General features: G+C 39.3%; 1 protein-coding gene across 3 annotated transcripts in view; it reads left to right on the top strand.

Moving 5' to 3' along the window:
* DPY19L3 (dpy-19 like C-mannosyltransferase 3) overlaps positions 1-22714 on the top strand; it is a 1004768-nt gene that overhangs the window by 424254 nt on the left and 557800 nt on the right. For all 3 annotated transcript variants that reach the window (XM_044081679.1, XM_044081680.1, XR_006366062.1), the window contains exon 7: positions 18882-19005. In XM_044081679.1, the coding sequence (XP_043937614.1) occupies positions 18882-19005 (124 nt within the window). The remainder of the gene's footprint in view (positions 1-18881; positions 19006-22714) is intronic.

The following is a 22714-nucleotide window of genomic DNA, read 5'->3' as shown; positions in this document are numbered from 1 at the left end:
CATACATTAAAGTGAGTCACTCAACCAGACAGCTCTTTGAGGTAAGTGGGGAATTGGGCAAGGCTCCTCAATGGTCCCCTGGACCACATGCATAGTAAGTAGCTTTGAACTTATGATTATTTCTGTCCTGTTGCTTATTACATTACTTCATACCTAGAAATTAGTTCAGTAAATCATTAAATACCTATGTTGTGTGGAATGATAGTGAACAATAAATATAGCTAACAATTCCATCCTAGAGATAGTAGCAGCCACAATATTATGGAAATGCTTTGTTCAAACTTTATAAACCATTCATATTCCAAAATTTGCAGGAATAATAGCATCTTTTACATATATAAAGTTACGTAAAACATTTGAAATGACTCCTTGCATAACCAGGTTTGATGATATATAATCAGTAGAAGAATATGCAATGTTAATTTTATTTTTTGGAAATTCAGAGAATTAATCCGCTAATATGTGCAGCATTTTACTTGTATAATCAATAGTATCTGTAATAACCAGACCTTCCCCTCTTATTGGGTTTCAAAGTATGTCTAGATTTGTCATGTGATAAGTCATACAAAAAGCATCTTTCAAAATTTATGAGATTTTAAAAAACAATATTTTGTTTTTGAAATACTGCATTCTTCTATCTTATTCGCATAGTTATTCAAAGAAATAAATTGAATGATGCAGCTGAGTTGATTAAATTGGTACTGTGCAATATATTTTCTCATCAGTAATTTGTCATCTTTTTGTCACAACAGAAGACTCGTATTGAGTTTACGTGTAAATAATCTGAGGTCTGTACAGGTCTTAGGTATTTCAGCTCTCTGTGTGGGCACAAAAATAAAGAAAAGCCCCATTTAAATAACTCAAAAATAAGGTTATGTAATTTTAAGATGAGAATAGTTAAAAAGGAAAAAAAAATCTTGTCACCATTATTTGAGTTCACAATACCTTCAGTGATGCTGATGTTCTCAGTGTCAGAAAAGATAATTTCTGTTAGCTCCAACAATGACCACACCCCTTCTTGATTTTGGTTAGGTGATGGTGAAAAACTACTGGCTGATAATCACTTGCTGATGTCCTCTTGACTGTAACTGGATCCATCTGTTATTCATTCCAATCAAAGTAATGGCAGGTTTTAGAATGGGTAATTTTAGTACTGTTTGTTTTGTGGATATGCAGGTGGTCCATCCATCCTAAAGACCTCAAAACCCGTCATCTGTACTCTCTCTTTATATACTAACAGATATTCTGATTGTCTTATTTTCAGAGGTAACTTATTCCAACATTTTCCATCCCTTTATTTGAAAGAGTCTATACCAGTTGGCTTATTTTTTAAATCATGAATAATCAACATGTTATTTTTAGTAAAATTTCCATGCTTTTTAAGCAAGACACCTAAGGCCATATCTGAGTATTTATTATGCAAGCATTCATATACCCAAAGAAGTCCCCTGCATGGAAATGGTAGTGGACTGAATTCACATTCAACATTCAAGGCTGACTTCTTACGCTATTCCTAGTAAAGTGCCTTTGTGCTTCTTCCATCTGTTTGATGTCTCTAAGATTGTAATTGCAAAAAAGAAAACACTTGCATATTCAAGTGTAGGTCCAATGATGCTTACCGATATATACATGTATATGTGTATATATATTTTTTTCATATTCTTAATATTGTATGTTATTGTTTAAAACTTTTATTTTTTGATGCATGTATAAAATTTCATCATAGAATGTCATTATTTCTGTCAGTTGGAGTTTTTCTCCTCATTTCTCCACTGAAAAAGGGCCATATGGCTCAGCTGGACCAACCCAGTTAACAAATGTCCAATAAAAAAAAAAAAAAGCATTTTAGTTCCAAACTACCAACAGCCTTCTTTACAACCTGGCCAATTACACTTCTAAAAAAACTCTCTAATTTTTTCCAGCTTGTGTCTAATTTTTGTCACTTTAGTGGCTCAAATGATACCCATCTCTAATGAAATAGCTTGTATTGTCAGACATATATTTTTAATTAATTATTTATTTTGTTTGTCTTTTGATTAACTTGAAAGTCCGAATGAGCAGATAGGAGTTCCAGGGACATAAAAATAAGTTGAATTAATACAGTCTTCAAAAATTATTCTATTATCTGAATTTTAATTGTAATATATATATATATATATATATATATATATATATATATATATATATATATATGTGTGTGTGTGTGTATGTATATATATATATATATATATATATATATATATATATATATATATATATATGTTTATATATATATATATGTGTGTGTGTATGTATGTATGTATATATACATACATACATAAATACACACTCACCCACAATTTGACAGGTGAACAGAAGTAGTTATATACAAGTATATAGAAAAATACGTTTGCGGGTAAAGCACAAGTACAGTGATTACAAAGTAAGAATGTGAAGCAGAGCTATTACAAGTACATATAACAGAGCTTGGTAAAATAGAATTAGATTCTGGAGTCACAGAGTGCAAGCCGAAGTAGTATAGGAATCATAAATCTAGGATCACTGGAAGTAAATTTGCTATCAGTTTCAGAGGTAGTAACGTGTACAGTTGTTTATTAGGTGAGGTTAAGAAGAGACGGAATGAGTGATTCCCAAAGGAAAGTATGATCATACCCTGCCTGTTCCATCTACTAAGGTACTGATGGAGGTACCTTGTTTTAGTAAATTGTTCCCCAATCTTGTGCTGGTAGAATGTTCACAAAGGACAGTTTTATATCCTATTCTCTGTGCAACCTAACTTTCTTTCTGTTTCACCTACATAATTCTCACTTCGTGTTCTTCCAATATCATTAATCCCACCAGACATGATTATCTCAGAGTACTTAACTGTGGTTTGATAAAATCCAGAAAATACCTTCTCTGATATCAAATATTCTGCATCCTCTCATAGACATGGTCATTACCCACCCACTTGTAATCCTTGCTAATTCCTCAGTCCCTTCAGCACAGAGTCTGCATTGACCAGTACTTGCTGTTTGTCACACTTTGCACAGCATCCTCTTTTCCCTGCACATTTTTTTTTTTTTTTTGCAATCTGATTTTTATTAGCATTTTTTTTAAAACACAAATACAAAAACAAAACCATAATTCACACAGTACAAATAGGTTCAAAACAGATAAATGAAAAAATCTTCATACAATCCTACTTAAGAACAAATACATTCAGTACTGATGTAAAAAAAATAAATATTATCTTCTTTAATCAAGTGAATAGGATACTAGCTGATTACAAACACAAAGAAGAAAGTGTAGAAAGGATTTGCTGAGAGGTATTTCTTTGTACAGGAGTGTGAAGATAAATCAGTATTCCTAAATCCTATTTGATTTAACTATATACAATATATATAAGCGACTGTCACTAAGTGGGAGGGAATTAGTATAAAGAAACTAGAATGTATTGCCTGCACAAATGTAAGAAAAAGATAACATAAAGGGTCGCAATAATTGTAATTCTACAAAGGTTCTGCTGGAGAAAATTAATGAGGAGAAGAGGTATTTACAGATAGTAGGAGGAGAAATGGAGAACAACCTAAGTAGGATAATGATTTAGAACATCCAGAAGGTTATTCCAATATTTCTGAAAGTAACAACTTCTTTTTGCTTGTAGTTTTTAGTTTACTTGGCAAAACATGTTTTTAACAGCCATCAGTTGAAAATCCTTCCAGGACATTTTGGCTGTGTCTAGCCAGTTGAGGGTAATGTAAGTTTTGAGTAATGCACACAGTGTCACTATGATATGCTTAGCTTCAGATTTAAACTAACCTGGATAGATATTTAATAGCGCCATTTCCCAGGAAATGGTTGACTTCATGTAACCCATTTTCTGCAGTCGCTCTTTTGCAACCTATTTTCTCTGTTACAACAACCATTTTTTTCATTTTCAGTTTCAGAATGAATGAATGAATGTTGCTATTGATGTTGTTTTTATTTTTGTTTAATAGCTCATATTAGTCTTTAAGTAGAGCATCATCTACTTGCAATAACATTTTCACTTAACTTTTGTAACTTTCCCCAGCTAAGCTAGGTGTCTTTATTGTCTAAATGTAAGACTTCAGTTTCACCATCTTTGTCCAGGTTCAGCATATTAAGCTTCTCTCTCTACACCGGTTGCCGTATTATTATTTTGCGTTCGCACAGCCGTATCCTGTTTAATAAGTTGGAGGCATTTAATATCTTTGTAGAGCTGTCTAGGATTGAAAAGTCACTTGTCAGCATTTTGCAGATGTTTTACACACTGCCTATCTAAACAATATTTTTAAACTGTTAATTTTAACATTATAGTATTGCAGTTATTAAGTAATCCAGTATAGTTCTTCCTTTATTTATTTAATTTTTTTTGAAATTGTTATATCTTTAACCTTCATCTCCCCTAACTGAAATATATTTATCTCAAGAGTTATTATTCACAACAAAAGATACTGGCTAGTCAGTTGAAACTAACCATGTCTTAATAAGCTTTAACAAATGATACTGAGACCCTTTGCGACATTCACCATGCTGTACATCATTTTGTGTCATAGTGTTGATGTTTCTGCTTTTTGCTCATATCCACTTGCAAAGGTCAACTCTTTGAAGTGTTTAGGGAACACAAACACTTGTGCCAGTCAGCCCATAGCAGGCCAAATAGGTGTAAAGGAGAACACAAGGGGATACATAGTCCGCAGCTCCTGGGAATTGCTGCTGACAACAAACAAAATGCGCAAAATAAAAAGGTAAAATGTTGTGATTCAGTGTTCTCACTTACAATGCAGTCAGTCTCTTGTTTTAAAAGTAGTATGTTTATCAGTTTGTATATTTTCTTCCTACCTGGTATTGACATTCTTCTGTTTTTTTCTTTTATTAATTAGAAAAAAAAGAGTACTCTGTGTTGGATAAGTACAATGTCCATCAAACTCTTGCTGATTGCACTTTTCTGAGCCTTAACTGTATTACTCTCCTTGTCCCGTCTCAAAAAGTAGCTTTGTAATCCATATTTGTAAGAACAGAATAATAAATCTTTCAGATAGACTCACTTAAACGTTTAGTTTCATGAGACATTGCTTCTGTGGTTTTCTGATTCGCTGTCATCCTTATGGCCCTTTGCTCACAAGTTCTGTGGTCAAATAACTCCATCAAATCCTGATGTAAGGCAGAGTTGACCTCAAGTCCATCTGGAAATTTCCACATTCACAAAACCTTGGGCACTCTTCAACTGCATATACACCCACAGACATATAAGTTGGCTAACTGTTTTGCTCTTTATGAAAAACATTTCAGCTGATAGAACAGGTTACAATTAGTTTGCGTCACCGTCATTAATGGTTGCTATTCTTGTGCATTCATCTGAGTGTGTTGAATAGTTATGGTGTCTTTACAGGAAATGACACTGGTTAGCTCAGCAACAGTCAGAGTTGTTATATGATGGTCATGTCTGGAAAAAGTACAGATGAATGCAGATCACCATTTCTCATGTTTTGTCCCTGTAACCATCATTCACACTAAAGAAACAATACTGATAGTGCCATACATATAATAAAATGACTTTTGGATCTCATCAGGTAAAACTCTGCTGAAATTTGCTCGTATTTTTCATCAGTAAATGCTTTATTCCTTTTTTTTTCTGTATGCCATCTCTCTTTTAATTTCTCCAAATCTTTTAGATTTCTAATACCATGATGGGAATGGACCCCATTCCTAATTCAAAGTATGATTAAAGTTCATGAAATTAGTGTTGTTTCAAATATGATGTTAGCCAGAAGTGCTCTTCGCAGTGCTCACAATGTGCCCCGTAATGACTCCTCCTGCAATTCATATGGAGTTAAGTGTACCATATGTGTTAAGTGTAACATATCTAAGTGTGATTGTAAATTCTTTTTTATAAGACCTGCTGCTCCTACTACTGCTGGAACTGTCTGGGTATCCTCCTTCCACATTGCCCTCGTTTCTGCCTGCAAATCCTGGTATTTTATGACTTTGTGTCTCTCTGTATGTAAGACACTGTAGTCACTGGGTGTAGCAATTTCAATGATCAGATCAATGATATTTTGTCTTCTTTTCATGGACCATTATATCTGTTTTCTTGCATCTGTTTTTTGAACTGTTGTTAATGGGTGATCTCATTTTCTGTAATGCTTTGTGGCTCATGTTGCAAGTTTTTTTAAGCCACTTTAATACCATGATGTTTGCACAATCCCCAATGCAACATTCATGCCACATTACTATGCCTTTCACTATGCAGTCCTTCTGTCATTAATATAACACAACCAGCAACAAGATACCCGACTGCTTCCAATTCTGTTTTACAAAACCTACATTTGTCTGTTTCTTCATGTGTTCAATGGACTTTGTAAGCCAACATGTACGTAGTCTACTGTTGGGGGCCGCCAATGTTAAACTTTTGTCTTTTGGTTTAAATTCACCTCTCCTTAACCATTCTTGCATTTGATCCTCATCAACATGAGGTTGTTCCAAGAGTTTTCTGTTCTTGCAACTGTATTTATGCATTTTCCACATTTCTTGCCTTCTCATCTGATCCTTTACCTTATATTCTCTTTTGTTTTTTGGCACATTCGGTTGCTGCCTGATTTTTATCTGCTTTTGATTTAATTTCCATTCCCGCTTGACACTATGCTTCTGCTAAACTAAGCAGGGAGGTCATCTTAGACTTATTCTCCTCATGTTTAAAGCTTTCACTATGTTTGGGTCTTGTGAGGTCAGCAGTTGTATGCAGTCCCATGATTGCAGAGCTATACATGTAATCAATTTCAAGGAGGCCTATAACTCCTTTAGAATGAGAAATACATACTCTTGGTGTGCACTGAATTTTATAAATCATTTGGTGAGCATGAAGCAGCCTTTTAGGGCCAGTCAGTCACTCCAAAACTGTAAGTTAGGGCAGGAAGAGCAAATTGTTTTATAGCTTGGACTTTTTTCCTAGATGTTAATGCTGTTTTCAGTATTAATTTAAGTCTTCTAAAGTATTCCTTACTAAGTTTTATTTGCATTTATTCATGTTTTATTGTTGATCCTTCATCAGTTCCCAAATATTCATACACTCCCTCTTGGCTGAATTTCTTTTATATGACATGCCTGTCCGAAACTGATGTTTTCCTGGTGCTGCAGCTTTCCTGCTTTAAAGGCTGCTTTTGTCCATTTATCAAGACCAAATGACATTCTTATACCATCTGAAAAAGTTTTGAACACTTGCAGTTGTGCTTTCAGTTCCTGATCTGATGAGCTATATAGTTTTAAGTCATCTACAAAAAGATAAGTCTTTACGCTTTGTTATTTTCTGGGAGCCAAATTGCATCTATGACCTAATCTGTTAAGCAGAGAGCTTAATGGGTTAAGGCGAGAAAAAAGAGCAGCGGTGATAGAGAGCTACCCTGAAATATCCCATTTGAATTTTTATCCATGGAATAATAATTTGTCCTTTATTATGGCGTAACTGCAAAGTGGTTTGCCACTGTTTCCTGGTTGCTGTAATGTAATCAATCAGTGTAACGTGTATCTTATACATTTTTAAGCACACTTTTATCCATGAATGTGGGATACTGTAAAATGCTTTTTTATTGTCTATCCATGCCATGCAGTACTTAGATTCTTGCACTTTTTACGGTTTTCCATTATGACTTTACTTAACAACAAATGATCCTTTGTTCCATATGACTATCTTTTATTACCCTTTTGTTCTATTACCATGATTGAGTTTTCTTCTAAATTACTATAAACTGTGCATCAATTCCAATGTGTAGTTTATACATCGTCTGAAGGCAGGTTATTGGTCTATAGTTTTTAGGATAGCTTGCAAGTTCACTCTTAAGTAGGAGCATTGTTTTTCCTGTTGTTAACCAAGTTGATTTCTGTTCTGGGTGAGCATATAAATATTTCTAACTCAGCTAAATCTTCATGCAAAGATGTTCATACTTTTTAGCCAGGAGTTGAGTACTGCATCTGGGCCTGGGGTTTTCCAATAAGGCGCTTTTCTGAACTTTGAATCTCTCTGGCTGTTACTTCATCCCATTTCATATTCTGTACATTTGAACTTCTTATTTTTTCTTTTACTTCTTCTATCCATTTAGCATATTTGTTATGTTCCACAGCATCTTCAGATATTTCCCCAAAATGTATCGATTTCTTTGTTTTTTGGTGGCATTTAATTTCCTTTTGCCTTGTTTCCAAATTCTGTATAAAATTATTTTGGGTCATCAATAAATTGCTTATTTTGCACTTTTTTTATATTTATCTACATATCTTCTAAGTTTTTCTGTCTGTACTGATGTTTATTATTTGCGGTAGTGCATGATAAGTTATAATACTGCATGTTACCTTCATTACAGCTATCTTTGAGTATTTTTGTCAGTCTGTTCCCTCTTGACACCACTTCTTGTCTTAATTGCTTTGTAGTTTTCTCTGTTCAATACTCCAATGATACCATTTGATTTCTCCCTTTCCCTTCCCTTACTACCCTGTGTTCTTGTGGTAAGACTTTATCTGTTATTAATTTACCTGCACAGTAATATATCCTATTTACTTCTGTTATACCACATGAATCTCTATAGACAGTCCTAATTACTATGTTCATTTGTTTTATCAAAGTTCTAACTTTTTGGGTTTTATTGACCTTCTGTAGTCTATGATCTTATGTCTGTCCATCTCTATTAAATCAAGCAACTCTTCTTGTAGATCATTTTCTTCTAAACCGAGGGAACATTCTTTGTTCTTCATTTCTTGCAGGCATTCTATAGAAAGTTCCAGAGCTTCTTCCTGTGCCATGTTCTCTTTAGTTTCATCCTGCGTCATCCATTGCTCTTTCCTAAGAGAACTCTCTGGCCTATTACTCCACACCATTGATTGCGTCAGAGTTGCCACAGATGTTCTTCGTATTTCACTGTTGCATTCATTACATTTGGGTTATCTGCCTGCAGGTAACCCTCAGCCGGCCTGAATATCAAAGTCCTGCATCGAATGCTGTCTCTTCTTCCATGGCGTCAAGGGTATAAAACATACAGCTGACGCCATTATATCAGTCTTTCTTGCCGCACAGTGCCCGAAGCAGAAGCAGTTCGCAAGTGCCGGTCGGCTGACTCCTGAAATTTTCATTTTTGAGTTTCAGAACCGAAGTCTTCAAAAAAGCTAAGTACCCCGTTGGGGATCCTTTTTCTTGCTCTTAACCGATGTCAGTAAAAGTTAACAATTGTATTACCTGGTGGAAAGCAAATACCTCATAAAGATTTTCATTCGTACTGTATTCCTTGCTTAGGCCCAGACCACAACGTTCCTCACTGTCGGTTTTGTGCCTTATTCAACCCCTGGACTATTCGTTGTCGATTTCTTTTTGCTGCAAATTATTTTGGTACTCTGTTTAACTATCCAGAAATGGCTTCGGTAAGCCATCCGACTACTGACATTCTGAAAAAACGTAAAGATAAAGACAGAGACAGACCGCATAGGTCTAAAGCTGCAGACGACACTTCTGTTAAGCTAGTCGCCAGTTCGCCGGTACTCAGTGAGGCTCTTTCACAGCCCCGATACCAGCTACTTTGGATATGCAGGCCTCTACTGAGACCCATTCGGAGTCTGGTATGCCACAAGATGCTTCTTTGACTATGGAACCTGCGGATGTCTCTACCTTGGATGGGTCCGGAGCCGCTGTGCAGGCACCGGCTTCTGAGGGTGTGTTCAGTCCTACTGATTTGCATTTCAAACTGGCGCCATCTCCTTTTTCAAGGCCTAAAACTCGACCCACGCCTAGAAAACAGACGTCCAAACTGCATGGTCAGGCTAATATGCCTAAAAAACAAATAAGAATGGCTGAAGACCTTATTACTTTAATTGGGGGAAGCCAGCCTTCACCCTCTAAGAGACCTAGAACTGATTTTCCTCCTGATTCTTCTGATCAGGATTCTGAAATTTCTGTTTCTTCTGATTACCAGGATTTGCCCTTATCTACCTATGAGGATTCTGATGCAGAGGATTCCATTCCCTCTGCTTCCCTTCCAGAAGATTTTTCTTTAGGTGAAACCTTGCACACTCTTAGGGAAAGCCAGGATTACTCTGACTCCAAAAAGAGGCTTAGGGAATTCTTACTCCTCCCTCAACACAGGCCTTTAGCTATCCCTCTTGTTCTGGACATTGTAGATGATGCCTTCTTGGAATCCAGCCTGGCCCCAGACACTTTGCCTCCAGCTCCCAGGAAGCCTGACAGGTATTGCAGAGTATCTGACTCTCACAAGTTCCTCTTCAAGAATCCTACTGCGGACCCAGAGACCATTTCCCAAGGACCTAAAGGCATTAAGGCTACTACTGCCAACAACCCTGTCCCCTCTGATAGAGATTCTAGGGCCTTGGACAGATGGGGTAAGAAGGTATACACTTCTGCTACTTTGGCCATTAGGGCCTTAAACTGTCAGTTTCATATGTTAAAGTATCAGCAGCATATTATGGGACTGCTTAAACAGAAAATGATGTTGATTCCTGACTGTGCTGAAAATAAAGAATTAAAGGATTTATTGCATTCTGCTGAACACGTTGGCAAACATACCTTGCAATGTGGTTTTAACTCTATAGAAGCATCTTGCAGGGTTGCTGTCACTGAGTCTGTACTTAGAAGGCATGCTTGACTTAAGGAGCAAAATTTGCCAGATCATGTTAAAGCTAAATTACTGGATGCTCCCCTAAACCAAGACCGCCTGTTTGGCAACAAAGCAGAAGAAGTCCTTAAAAAGATGGAGGAAAAAGTTAATCTATGCAAACTGTTAAAGATTTCCTACAAGTACAGCCTCCTAGATTTAGTAGGCATTGGCCTTCTAAGAATTGGTCCTTTCCTGTCTCTTCCAGGCCTTCTCAGTCCAAACCCAGGAACAGCAGACCACCGAGGCTACAGTCTCAAGGTACTCACAGACCTAAGCAGTGGGGGGCTCCAACTTCCAAAGCTGGAAGTAGTAAGACACCCCCTATGGAAAAATGTCACAATGACTTAACCTTAAACCTTCCAAGCCCTGCTCAACTGCCTGCTCCCTTAGGGGGAAAGATCACTCTGCATGCAAAAAACTGGGAACTAATTACCCAGGACAAATGGGTTTTAAATATAGTTTTCCAAGGCTACAGATTCCACTTCCACACCTTACCAACCCCAAACGGTTGGCCAGACCTACCCCCAAATCAGTGGGCAGAGGCTCAACAGCAGGTTCTCTCTCTTCTATCAGGGCTATTCAACCTTTCTCAGCAGAAGAAAGGGGACAAGGTTTTTACTCAAGACCTTTCCTGGTACCCAGAAAAGACCGCTCCTGGCGTCCTATCCTGGACCTCTCTATTCTAAACACCTTGGTAATTCCAAAATTCAAAATGCTAACACTTCAACAGCTGCTTCCTATGCTAGGCAAAGATGCCTGGTTGGCAACCTTAGACTTAAAGAAAGCTTACTTTCACATTCCAATAAGGGAATCCTGCAAGAAATACCTATGCTTCAGAGCAGGCTTTCTCAGTTCTCTGCACTTCCCTTTGGCTTATCTACTGCGTCCAGGGTATTCACAAAGTGTCTAGCTCTAGTCATTGCATTTTGCAGGCAAAGAAATATTCAAATATACCCATACCTGGATGATTTTCTAATTCCGGCAGAAAGCCAGGACATACTACTAAAACACCTGGCATTTGTAAAGAAACTTCTAACCTCACTGGGGTACACCATAAACGAAAAGAAATCTCATCTAGTACCCTGCCAACAAATTGTATTCCTGGGAGCAAGTTTGAACACAACTTCCCAGATGGCTTACCTCACACCAGAGAAGCAAATTTATTTGACAGCCTACTTCATACTACTGGCCGCAAAGACCCAGCTATCTGCAAGGAAAATCCTGCAAGCCCTGGGGTTCATGGCCTCTTGCATTCTACTAATTCCATATGCAAGACTGCATATGAGGAAACTACAATGGTATCTAAAAGGCCTATGGTGGCATCATTCTCAGGACCTGGAATCAGTGATTCCTATCATTCCTTGTATAAAGACAGAGTCCCTTTGGTGGGCAGAGGCCTGCTACCACAACAAGGGGCTCCCATTCACTCTACCCCTGCTGCCCAAACCCTAACAACAGATGCATCAGACTCTGCATTGGGGCTCACTTGGCAGGGCAGTGCATTCATGGCAAATGGAACTAGAGTCAGATACCTGCATGTCACTCAGAAAGAAATGTTAGCTGTACAGAATTCCCTGACAGCCTTCAAGGACCACATTCTTCTAGGACAATTATTGGCAAAGACAGACAACACCACTGTTATGTGGTACATAAACAAGCAGGGGGGAACCCATTCGTACCCTCTCTGCAGATTAGCCATGGCTCTGTGGAACAGAGCATTGAGCTACCAAGTACATGTACAAGCTTCATTCCTGCCAGGCAAGCTAAATTCACAGGCAGACGACCTAAGCAGAAATCTCATGGACCCACAGGAATGGAAACTGGAACCAAAGATATTCAACCTTTTGAGAAACAAATGGAGGAATCCAGAGATAGACCTGTGTGCCTCCCCTCAGAACTACCAATTGGACAAATTCTGCACAAGGACTTCCCACAGTCAAGCTTCGAAAGTGGATGCCCTGTCCTTCACCTGGGAAAGCCTCTCAGTTTATGCCTTTCCCCCTCTGCCTTTCCTCTCGAAAGTTCTGCTAAAGATCAAACAGGACAAACCAAGGACAATAATGATTGCACCAGACTGGCCATGCCAACACTGGTACCCCCTCTTGCGCAGTATGTCACTGCTGGAATCATGGCACCTGCCTCAGACCCCTTCCCTGCTGTCCCAGCAGGAAGGCCAGATTCTGAACCCTCAACTTCAAACCCTGAACCTTGCAGCTTAGCTAATTCCTTGAGCTCTCCAATAACATCCCTCAGTAAGTAGGTGCTAGATGTCTTTCTGGAGGCAAGGAGGCCTAGTACTAGAAATTCCTATGCTGAAAATTAGAAAAGATACTGTTCCTGGAGCCAGACTCAGGGGATGGGCACAACGGTGCCTAGCTTACCACGTATTCTTCAGTGCTTAACAGAGATGCTTCACAAGGACCTTTCCTTCTCGTCAATTAAAATTCATGACTCTGCCATTTCAGCTCATTATAATACTGAACCACCCCTCTTTTTCACCCCCTGCTAAAGCAATTCCTCAGAGGGGCCAAAATTTTAAGACCACCCAGGAGAGCCCCTACTCCAGCTGGGACCTTAACTTTGTATTGGAATAAACAGAACATGCTGGAGGGATAGATTCCTGTCCCAGAGACTTCCCATATTATGGAACAAACTACCTATCTATATCAAACAAAGCTCCTCATTAGCACTCTTCAAGAAAAATCCTGATGATTGGATGGGAAATAGTAAATTCACCCCAGGGATCACCTCTGTGGCTCTGCTTGACAGGGGCACAAAAAAATAATTTTCTTGGGTGGCAAAAGCCAGGGTACCTTTTTGGCTAGGCTTATATAGACCCTAGGGCCAATAGCCTATTACCTACCTATGAACCTATAAAAGCTCACTCTACATCCTGTTGAGCCAGCTGCAACTCCAGAGTTGAATTCCTTTCTTGGTAAACAGCCTTCATTCTAGCCATCACTTCAGTAAGAAGAGTGTCTGAATTACAGGCCGTCATGGCAGTGGAACCATTCATAATCTTCCATGCAGACAGGTGTCCCTCAGGACCAATCCTTCCTTTGTGCCCAAGGTGGTGTCTAGTGTGGCCCTTAATCAGTCCATTCATTTGCCTACTTTTTTTCCCAAATCCACAAAACAAAGGAGAATGAATACTGCACTCTTTGGACGTGCACAGGCAACTTAGATTTTATTTGGACAGGACTAAGCCTCTCAGAAAATCTGAACAGCTGCTAGTTGGCTTTGCTGCAAGGGCAGAGGGGAAGGCCATTTCAAAGCAAAGTATTTCTAAGTGAATAGCCCATTGCATTCATTTCTGCTATAAGCACCATGGAAAACCTACCCCACAAGGGATAAGATCACATTCCACCAGGGCTGCATCTACCTCTACAGCATTTCTCAGAGGTGTCCCTACCAGGGACATCCTAGAAGCTGCTTCCTGGATCTCTGTACATACCTTCACCAAGCATTACCACATGCCTATTTTTTCTAAATCCAGAGCTGGTTTTGCCACTGCAGTGTTGCAGGGCTTAATAGCTGGTCCTAATGCTCTCTGACTTCCTCCTCCCTTCCTTAGCTTTGGGAATCAACCCAAATGTAATGACTGCAACAGTGAAACACAAAGAACATAGTACACTTGTGTACACTTACCATAATGTAGATGTTCGAGTGTATTCACTGTTGCAGTCCTGGTTACCCTCCCTCCAGCCCCCTGACTTCTCTTGGCTATACTTTTCTTCTTGTTTAGTGTATTTCAGCTTTTTGGTGCATTTGCTTTTTGTTGGAGGTGTATCCTAACATAATTGCTTTCCATTATGGGGACACCTGACATCTGGGTCAAGAAAATCTGATTTAATGGCGTCGGCTGCATGTTTTATATCCCTGACGACCTGACATCATGGAAGAAGAGACAGCATCCAATGCTGGAATCCAAGACTTTGATATTCAAGCCGGCTGAGGGCTACCTGCAGGCAGATAATCCAAATGTAATGACTGCATCAGTGAATACATTCGAACATCTACGTTTATGGTAATTGTACACAACTGTACTTTTCCTGTTCTTCCCTTGCTGTCCAACTCTGAACATTTGGAATGGCTTCTTCTGGAAGGCTGCAAAGTATCTTTATAGGGCAATTGATCAGATACTTCCTACTCCACTAGTTTCTCCTTATTTTGGGTGCATTGTTCTAGCCTGCTGTGATGTTATCAGAGTTAAATTTTCTACACTAAATCCTTCACTTCGCAGGTAATCCATAACTTTAGTTTCTATTTCATCAACTTCTCCATTTCTAATCCTCTTTAGTACTTTCCCTCTTTGTTTTCTTATTTTTTTATTGTAAAATTATCCATGTCCAGATACCTTTGCCTGTATTGCTCTTCAAATATATTTGGTGCTGCTCTTTGTATTGATTAGTTTTGCTTTCTTTTTTGCATAAATATTGCACCATATTAAATATCTTTCTTTCCCATGTCCATATTTCTTCTTCAGATGTCTCCTGCTCCTCCTATTTTCTCCTTACTTGGGCACTCATTCTGTCATGCTGTAATGTATCCTGTGTTAGACTTTCTACCCTAAATCCTTCACTTCACAAGTATTCCATAACTTCAACTTCTATTTTTTCTAACTTCTGCTTGACTAATAGTCTGTTCTACATTCCCACTGTGATCTTATTTTTTTTTTATTGTGAGGTTTTCCATATCTGAATCCTTTGCCTGTATTTCTTTTTGAATATCTTTGGGGCTGTCTTTTTTTGTGTTGATTAATTTGGCTTTCTCCTTTGCATAAATATTACAGCGTATCGGATCTCTCTTTCCCATTTCCATATTTCTTTTTTATACCTTTTAAAAATCTCTAGATTTTTTTCAGTATTTTTGCACTTTCTCAGTTGCATCTTTATCCAAACAGTCCAAGGTTTATTGGTCTATATAGTGTTTTTCATGGATCTGTTGTATTGAATACAAATTTGCATTTGAAGCTTCTGACAGTTTTTCTTGTGGAAGTAGTTTTCTTTCCTCTAATTTGTATCTTAATCTTTTTGTATATCTTCCGTCTGGAAATTCTGGGCTTCTTGTATAATAGTAACAATAAATAATATTTTCTTATCCTCAATAGTCCACTCTGTCATCTGTATGGCTCTTTTTTTGGCCTATCAGTTGCTGTGATTTTTAAATACTGCTGCTTCCTTCTACTACAAGGGGCAGCTATTCTCCCCCTGGGCCTGGCCTATCCCCATTGTAGGAATGTTTCCGTGTATTGAGGATTCTACACTGTAATTTTTTCCAGTCCTGGCACCTCTGCGCCTACCAGGAATCGGCACTTTTTTATCCTGGATCTTGTATACCCAGCTAGCTTTTTTATATTTTAACCTACATCTGTCCATGATGTATGCTATGTAAAATGCCTTTTCTCCATTGCTGAGTTGCAGATAACTTAAAAGATTTAATTCAGTCCATCTGATCTGACCTGAGACTCATTGATCTGCTTGTGGGATCTGACTTGGCAGCATTAGTGTTCCAGATTGTTCAGATTTTCTGTCCAATAATGCAGTCGTGGTCAAGCATTTCTGATTTTGTTTGCCATCATCATGTACAGATGCAGATCTCCCTGACTCAGAGAAAGAAGTGCTCCACCTCATTTTCATAGAAAATTTTCTTCTGTCTTCCTACCTTAATATCTTCTTCCTTTTCAGTGCTCCTCCTATTTTAAGTTTCCCTACCACCACTCTCAGGATGGAATGTTCTTTTTGAGCTTATGGCTCAAACGCACATACTTCTTGGATGATCCCTCATTCTTCACTAGATGTTATCTGCACAGCTGCCACTTGGTCCTCCATGGATACTTTTGTTAAGCATTTCAAACTGGATTCCACCTCTAGGGCTATAGCATTCTTTGGTGCTTCTATCTGTAAAGGTTCTCTGTCATGATGCCACCCTGGAGTTCAAGTAGCTTGGGATTGTGACCCACAGGTCAGACTGGACTGAATGCTAAGTATGTGAAAGTTATGTACTTGCCATATGCTAGATCCTTTTCATTCATGTCCATCTGATATGACCATCCTCCTTCCTTTTTCCTAGTATTTGTGTGCTCTGAAGGATCTTGACTCTTCCATCCACATCTGTATGTGTGTGTGTATGTATATGTATGAATGTACATATATTTATATATATATATATATATATATATATATATATATATATATATATATATATCATGTGTGTGTGTATGTGTATATATATGTGTATGTATATTTTATATATATATATATATATATATATATATATATATATATGTTTACTATCAAAATTCCGAGAATCACTCGTTCGTGTAATGACTTACTCGAAAAAGAACAGTGAAAATAGAAACCTAGTCTCTGCAAAATAATGAAAGTGTTAATGTCAAGACGTCGATATTCGACATTGTTGACATTGCCCAACTTACCTTGCCTTCCAGTGATTTCCAACTAACGGCTTGCAGGGGAGCAAGCCCCTTCCCCCCCCGCACCCCCTGCTAACTGTATATACATAGCCGGCCTTAGGCATAGGCCAACTAGGCGGCCACCTAGGCCCCCACTTTAGTAGGGGCACTTTTCCAGTATTTATTTGGTGTAGGTAGACTAGGATGGGGGTACTGGGTGGTGCCCTTTTGCCAAGGGCACCAGTTGACCTAAGGCCACTCCTGTATATATACAAACTCCAAGATCGCACTGCAGTGAGGAAAAGGGTACATTTCCCAATCCCAACTGTAGTGCGATCTCCAAGCAGAATGTCGACCTCCCAACAGTGAATGCACACTAGCATTCACTGTTGTGGAGTCTAACATATTAATTTCGGCATTACTTGAACTGGAAAACAGCCTTTCGACCATCCAACTTCGCATGACTGCCATCCGAAATTTTGATAGTAAATGTATATACATACATAAAATGCACCCACACACAATATATATATATATATATATATATATATATATATATATATATATATATTACACACACACACACACACACACACTTTTGTATGTGTAGCCATCGATAGGACACTAAAGTAACTTTGACCTTTAGTGCAATGTGGGAGGGAAGATCTTACAGGTGTGGGGCTGGAGCACTAATGCTGCTGAGACTGATTTGACAAGCAGCTTGAGGATCCACGGGCCATATTGGATGGATGTGGATGAAAGGCTCTAGCATTATGGGTAAGCACTTAATTTTTGTTTAATTTAGTGCAGTCTTTTCACAAACATAGATTATTAACTCCATTTTTTTTTCTTTTTTCTTTTTGGAATTGGTTGAGCCTTTTCAGAAACAAGATGGCATGATGATGGGGGGGGGGGGGCTTCATTGAAGAAACCATAATATAGATCTCTATACCTCATTTAATCAGTCTAGTGCTTTGAATCTGGCAGCCGTATTATGTAAATGTCAACATTTTGTAGCTGTTACCAATTCACAAAAAAAAAAAAAAAGAGAGAGAAAACAGTCAAAAGTGGGACATAATATGAAAGATATCTGAATTAGATGAGTAGGCCAGTTGGGAAAATATGGTGGCTTCTACTTATGAAGATAATAGATATTTATTTAAAGTTTGCTTTTTGAGAATTTCCAGTTTTGTCAGATGTTTCATGCTTTTAGGGCAATATGTAGTTGCATGTCATGTTTGAAAGAATATGAAAGTTCATTTTGCTGATGTGCATAGAATCAAACAGAATGTTTTTCAACTTTTACAGTACATCTCCCGTTCGATTCTCGGCTGGAGTGCAGGGAGTGCCTTCTGTGTGGAGTCTGCATGTCCTCCCCGCAGTTAGGTGGGCGTTCGAAAGACATGCGTAAATGGGCGTGCCTTCGTTGAAGGTTGAACGTCAAGCTGGCACCTCGGCGTTCGTCAAAATGTACTGCCAATCATTAGCGGACCGGAGTTCCACTGTGGCGACCCCTAACCGGGAAAAGCCGAAAGACAACAACAACAGTACATTATGTTGCTACTAAGTCATTAATTATTTCCAGGTTTTGATACAACTGCTGAGTAAGGCTTAGGCATAAACTAGTTTACCACATAACTAAGTTTGTAGCCCATGTATTTTATGGTAGACTAACTGGCTTGATTACATTAGTTTGATTAGATTGTTGTAAATATATGCCTTCATCTGTTTAATGGAATTTTAATTTGTCAGGCAGTATTTTGAATAAATTTTGATCTACACTTGAACATTAATTAATTTGTATTTTGTTGATTCAGAATAGATACTACAAGAGTTGAGTTTACCATCCCTTTGAGAGAAAACTGGTCTCTTCCATTTTTTGCTCTGCAAGTTACACTGGTCACATACTTTCTCAAACCTCAAAAAAAGCCTTATGCACTGGTAAGTGTTAGTCTGAAATTTGACATTTTTATTTGGAAAATAATTCCTAATATTTCCTGCTTTTCATAGTTTTCCAATTATTCCAGGTTGTTTTCTAAAGATCTTTATTTCAGACTCTTAATGATTTTGTAAATGTTATCCTTTACATATCTGTTGGGCTTTTCTCACATTTTAGGTACTAGCCTGTTTTTATATTTTAGTCTTTGAGGGCCATTGCACCATTTTTAGATTTAAGGCAGTCAAGCAAATCTGTGAAACACTGAGATGTTGAAATAGAGAATGGGTTATCACTTGTTATACAATGACTCTATTACTATTCGAAAATGTGCACGCTGATTGGCCCAGCCCAACCAGCCTGCCCGTTGTAAATCCCACAATATACCACGGAAAAAGGTCTGGTCGTCCGAACTTTTTTCTGTTGGTATAAAGTGCCCCAAAACCTTTTTTTTTACAATTAAAAAAAAAAGAGAAAAAGGAGCAACAGAGACTTTCATTTCTCCGTTGCTTCCATTTTCAAAGCATTGATGTACTGGGTATGCGTGGGAACGCAAGTTCCATACGCATGTGCAGTACATCAAAACGAAGAAGCAGTATACCACAACCGGCAGAAGAACAGTAATCCACCGTGATACAATGACATTATTTAAGAAAAGTAAGTCTTTTTTTTTTCTTAAATAATGTCATTGTATAATAGCAATAACCGACTCTGTGGTTGTGGTATACTGAAGATTTACCCAGAGTTGCCTTTGTTTAATCACTCGGGCTTTGCCCTCGTGATTAAACCACACCAACCGTGGGTAAATCTTCAATATACCACACCACGTCATCGGTTATTGCTTTAATAGTACATTTTATCAGTGCAATTCAAACATACTCTGAACTTTACATTTGGTCAGTTGGAGGTTGTACCTCTCCACACCATTCCCCAGTCCAACCAAAGACTATCAGGTTTAAAATGCTGTTTGACCACAGATACAGCGCATAATGATCTCCCTTCTGCATAGATTATATAATTAATGCCTGTATCAAATGTTGTCTTTTCCATCCTACTCAGTGGATGAGGTATCAGATCCAATTGTGTCTGACATCAGCACTTTTTTTCAAGCTCTTGAATCCAGGGCTCAGAGTCCTCCTACCCATCAAATCCAGAGTCCATGACTCCGTATGATACCCATGGGGATACTCTTTTGGGAACCAAGAGATTAACCAGTTTTGACTCAGTTTTCCTTAATATTTGGACTCCCAACACCATTTGAAAGGGGTCTCTGAGCTGAGAGATTAATCCGCTTTTCCTCACCATCAGATTGCAAGTGCTTTATCCCAAGACAGCTCGACTCTGGTGTCTGTTTTGGAGCAGCCTGAAATCGGAGCTTGGGAAATTCCTTTGTTGGGATCTTTAGGTCCCAAGGAGTCTTCCTTGGCACTGGTTTTAGCTTCAGCTTTTGAGAGGATGCTCTCCAGTTTAAGAGGAGGTCTTGCACATGCACTTGGTGCTGTTCCAATCCCCTGTAGGTTCTGTAGTTCCTTTTTGTGGTTATCCTGTCAGACAGGGATAGCCAGCCCTCAGTAAGCCTTGAGGGATCTTCCCTGGTGAGTTCCCCATCTGGTTCTGAGCTGTCTTCATAGCCACTCACCAGAGAAGGGCATAGGAAACAGACTTGCAAGAGGTGACATTTGGACTCCCTCAGGACTCACTCACTCACTCACTCACTCACTCACTCACTCACTCACTCACTCACTCACTCACTCACTCACTCACTCACTCACTCACTCACTCACTCACTCACGATACTGACCCCAAGGAAGGTGGGGGTGTCCAAGATCTCCCCCTAAAAGATGTTTCATTCAGAGACATAATTGAATGGATGAAACAGTGGGGGGGGGGTTCACCAATGTTCCTTCTCAAAAGGATTCAGTATTCTTGTGGCTTTCTGGGTGAATCATCTACTTCCTTGGTGGTCCCATCCACTGATGAGCTCCTTGAGCTGGTCTCTCAGCAAGCTTGGAAGGAACCCAGTGTAGTGGAGCTGATACTGAAAACAAACTGACAAAAAACTGGTATTCCCTAGAAATAGGCTACACTGGGGCAAGGGTCTAACTATAGGTGCCATAGTGGCTGTGGCAGCCATGAAAAAATAGTTTTCCAAGGAGAACACTTTTGTCCATTCCCCTAAAGGGAGTCCAGAGCACTGGACAAATTTGGAAAGCAGACTTTTGCTTCAGTGATGTTTGCTCTTCACACTTTGAATTACCTAACCCATATGTCTTGTTTCCAGAGGGACTTGACCAAGGAGCTTTCCAAGTCTCTCTCCAGTAACTTCCCTGCTGATATAAAGAAAACTATGTAATTACAGCTATATAGCCTTAAATTGATGTCTAATGTGTACATTTAACTCTCCCAATGCAGCTGATGGCATGTCAGGAGAAGCAGACACTGGCATTGCTATTCACTAAGGTCAAAGATACGCCAGAACTGAGCAGGAGGCAATAGCCTGTCTACTGTAAACATGCTATCCAATTATGTATTTTTCCCTCTGGCCTCAACCTTTGGGTTATTGGATCAGACTCTGATCTGAGGCTGGCCATTTTTCAAAGATTCCAGCTTGCCAGGCTCTGCACCCTTACCCACAATTCCTCACTCTCCTAAGAATACCCCAGGTTTAGTGTGCCGCCATTCCAGGATAGTAGCTCGATGTGTTGGAGTGTATCCTCCATTAGGGCATATGGCTTCCCCTTTTTCACCTTCCACACCATCGTCTGTTTTCCCTGGAGTCTTCCTCTTCCCAGCACCGGGTCTGAGCTTCACCTGTTTGACCCTGAGCAGTGGATTCCTTGGTAAACAATTGAACCTCCCAGCCCCTGTCAGCAGCTTCGTCCAGTCTGTCATCGAGGTCAGTGGGCAGTCTAATAGCATCTGATCTGGAACAGCTGACAAGTTCCTGCTTGCAAGTGCAGATTTAATAAGGTCTTATTCCTTTGGCTTCAGCCTGCCTCCCAGGAACCTTGGCCCCATCATCTTGGTTTCCTCCTTTGGGCCCCGCTGTGTTCTCACCTGTAAAGTCACATCCAACAGCATGGCCAATTTCAGCTCTGACCTTTACCTTGCTTTCCTCAACCTCAGTTGCATTGGAGCCTAGTGGGCCTCACAGCTGACTTAAGACTGTCATCTCGGGGTGAAGTTTGACTATTCTGGCTTTGGGTTCATCCCTTACACTAAGGGTGTGTGCTCTTGGTAGCTCGGCTCCTGTCTCTGCATTGGGGTTGGGCTGAGTTCTTCAGACTCTAGCACATCCCTGGATTCTTCGCATTCCAGGACTTTCAGCTGTGGTTGACCAGATTCTGCTTCTGCCTTCGATGTTGTGGAAAGACTTTTTTCTGGTAAGGTGAAGGGTTGATCGAATGCAGCCAGTGTGAACCCCCCCTCACACACACATACACATGTGAGCCTATGACCATCCATCAGCCTGCTCTGGGACATCTCACACCTGCTGGTCTCCAGTCCTTCCCTTTTGCCAGTCCTTCCCTTTTGCTGTGGCCCCTACCTCTTCCCCTTCCCACCCAGACTCTGCGGAGCAGGAAGATTTCAGTAAGAGGCACTGCAAGAGGAAGCACCTGAACTCTCCTGAGGAGTCCCTCATGGAGAATAATAACCTCATGGAAGGAGAGGGGATAATGACTCCTCTTTTGGTTAACTTTTGTATCTTCTTCA

This window comes from Protopterus annectens, chromosome 8.part1 (genome assembly GCF_019279795.1).
Source record: "Protopterus annectens isolate FY-2018-M chromosome 8.part1, PAN1.0, whole genome shotgun sequence".
NCBI classification, from domain to species: domain Eukaryota; kingdom Metazoa; phylum Chordata; order Ceratodontiformes; family Protopteridae; genus Protopterus; species Protopterus annectens.
Note: the sequence above shows the minus strand (reverse complement) of the source record. Positions and strands in the feature narration are given on the sequence as shown.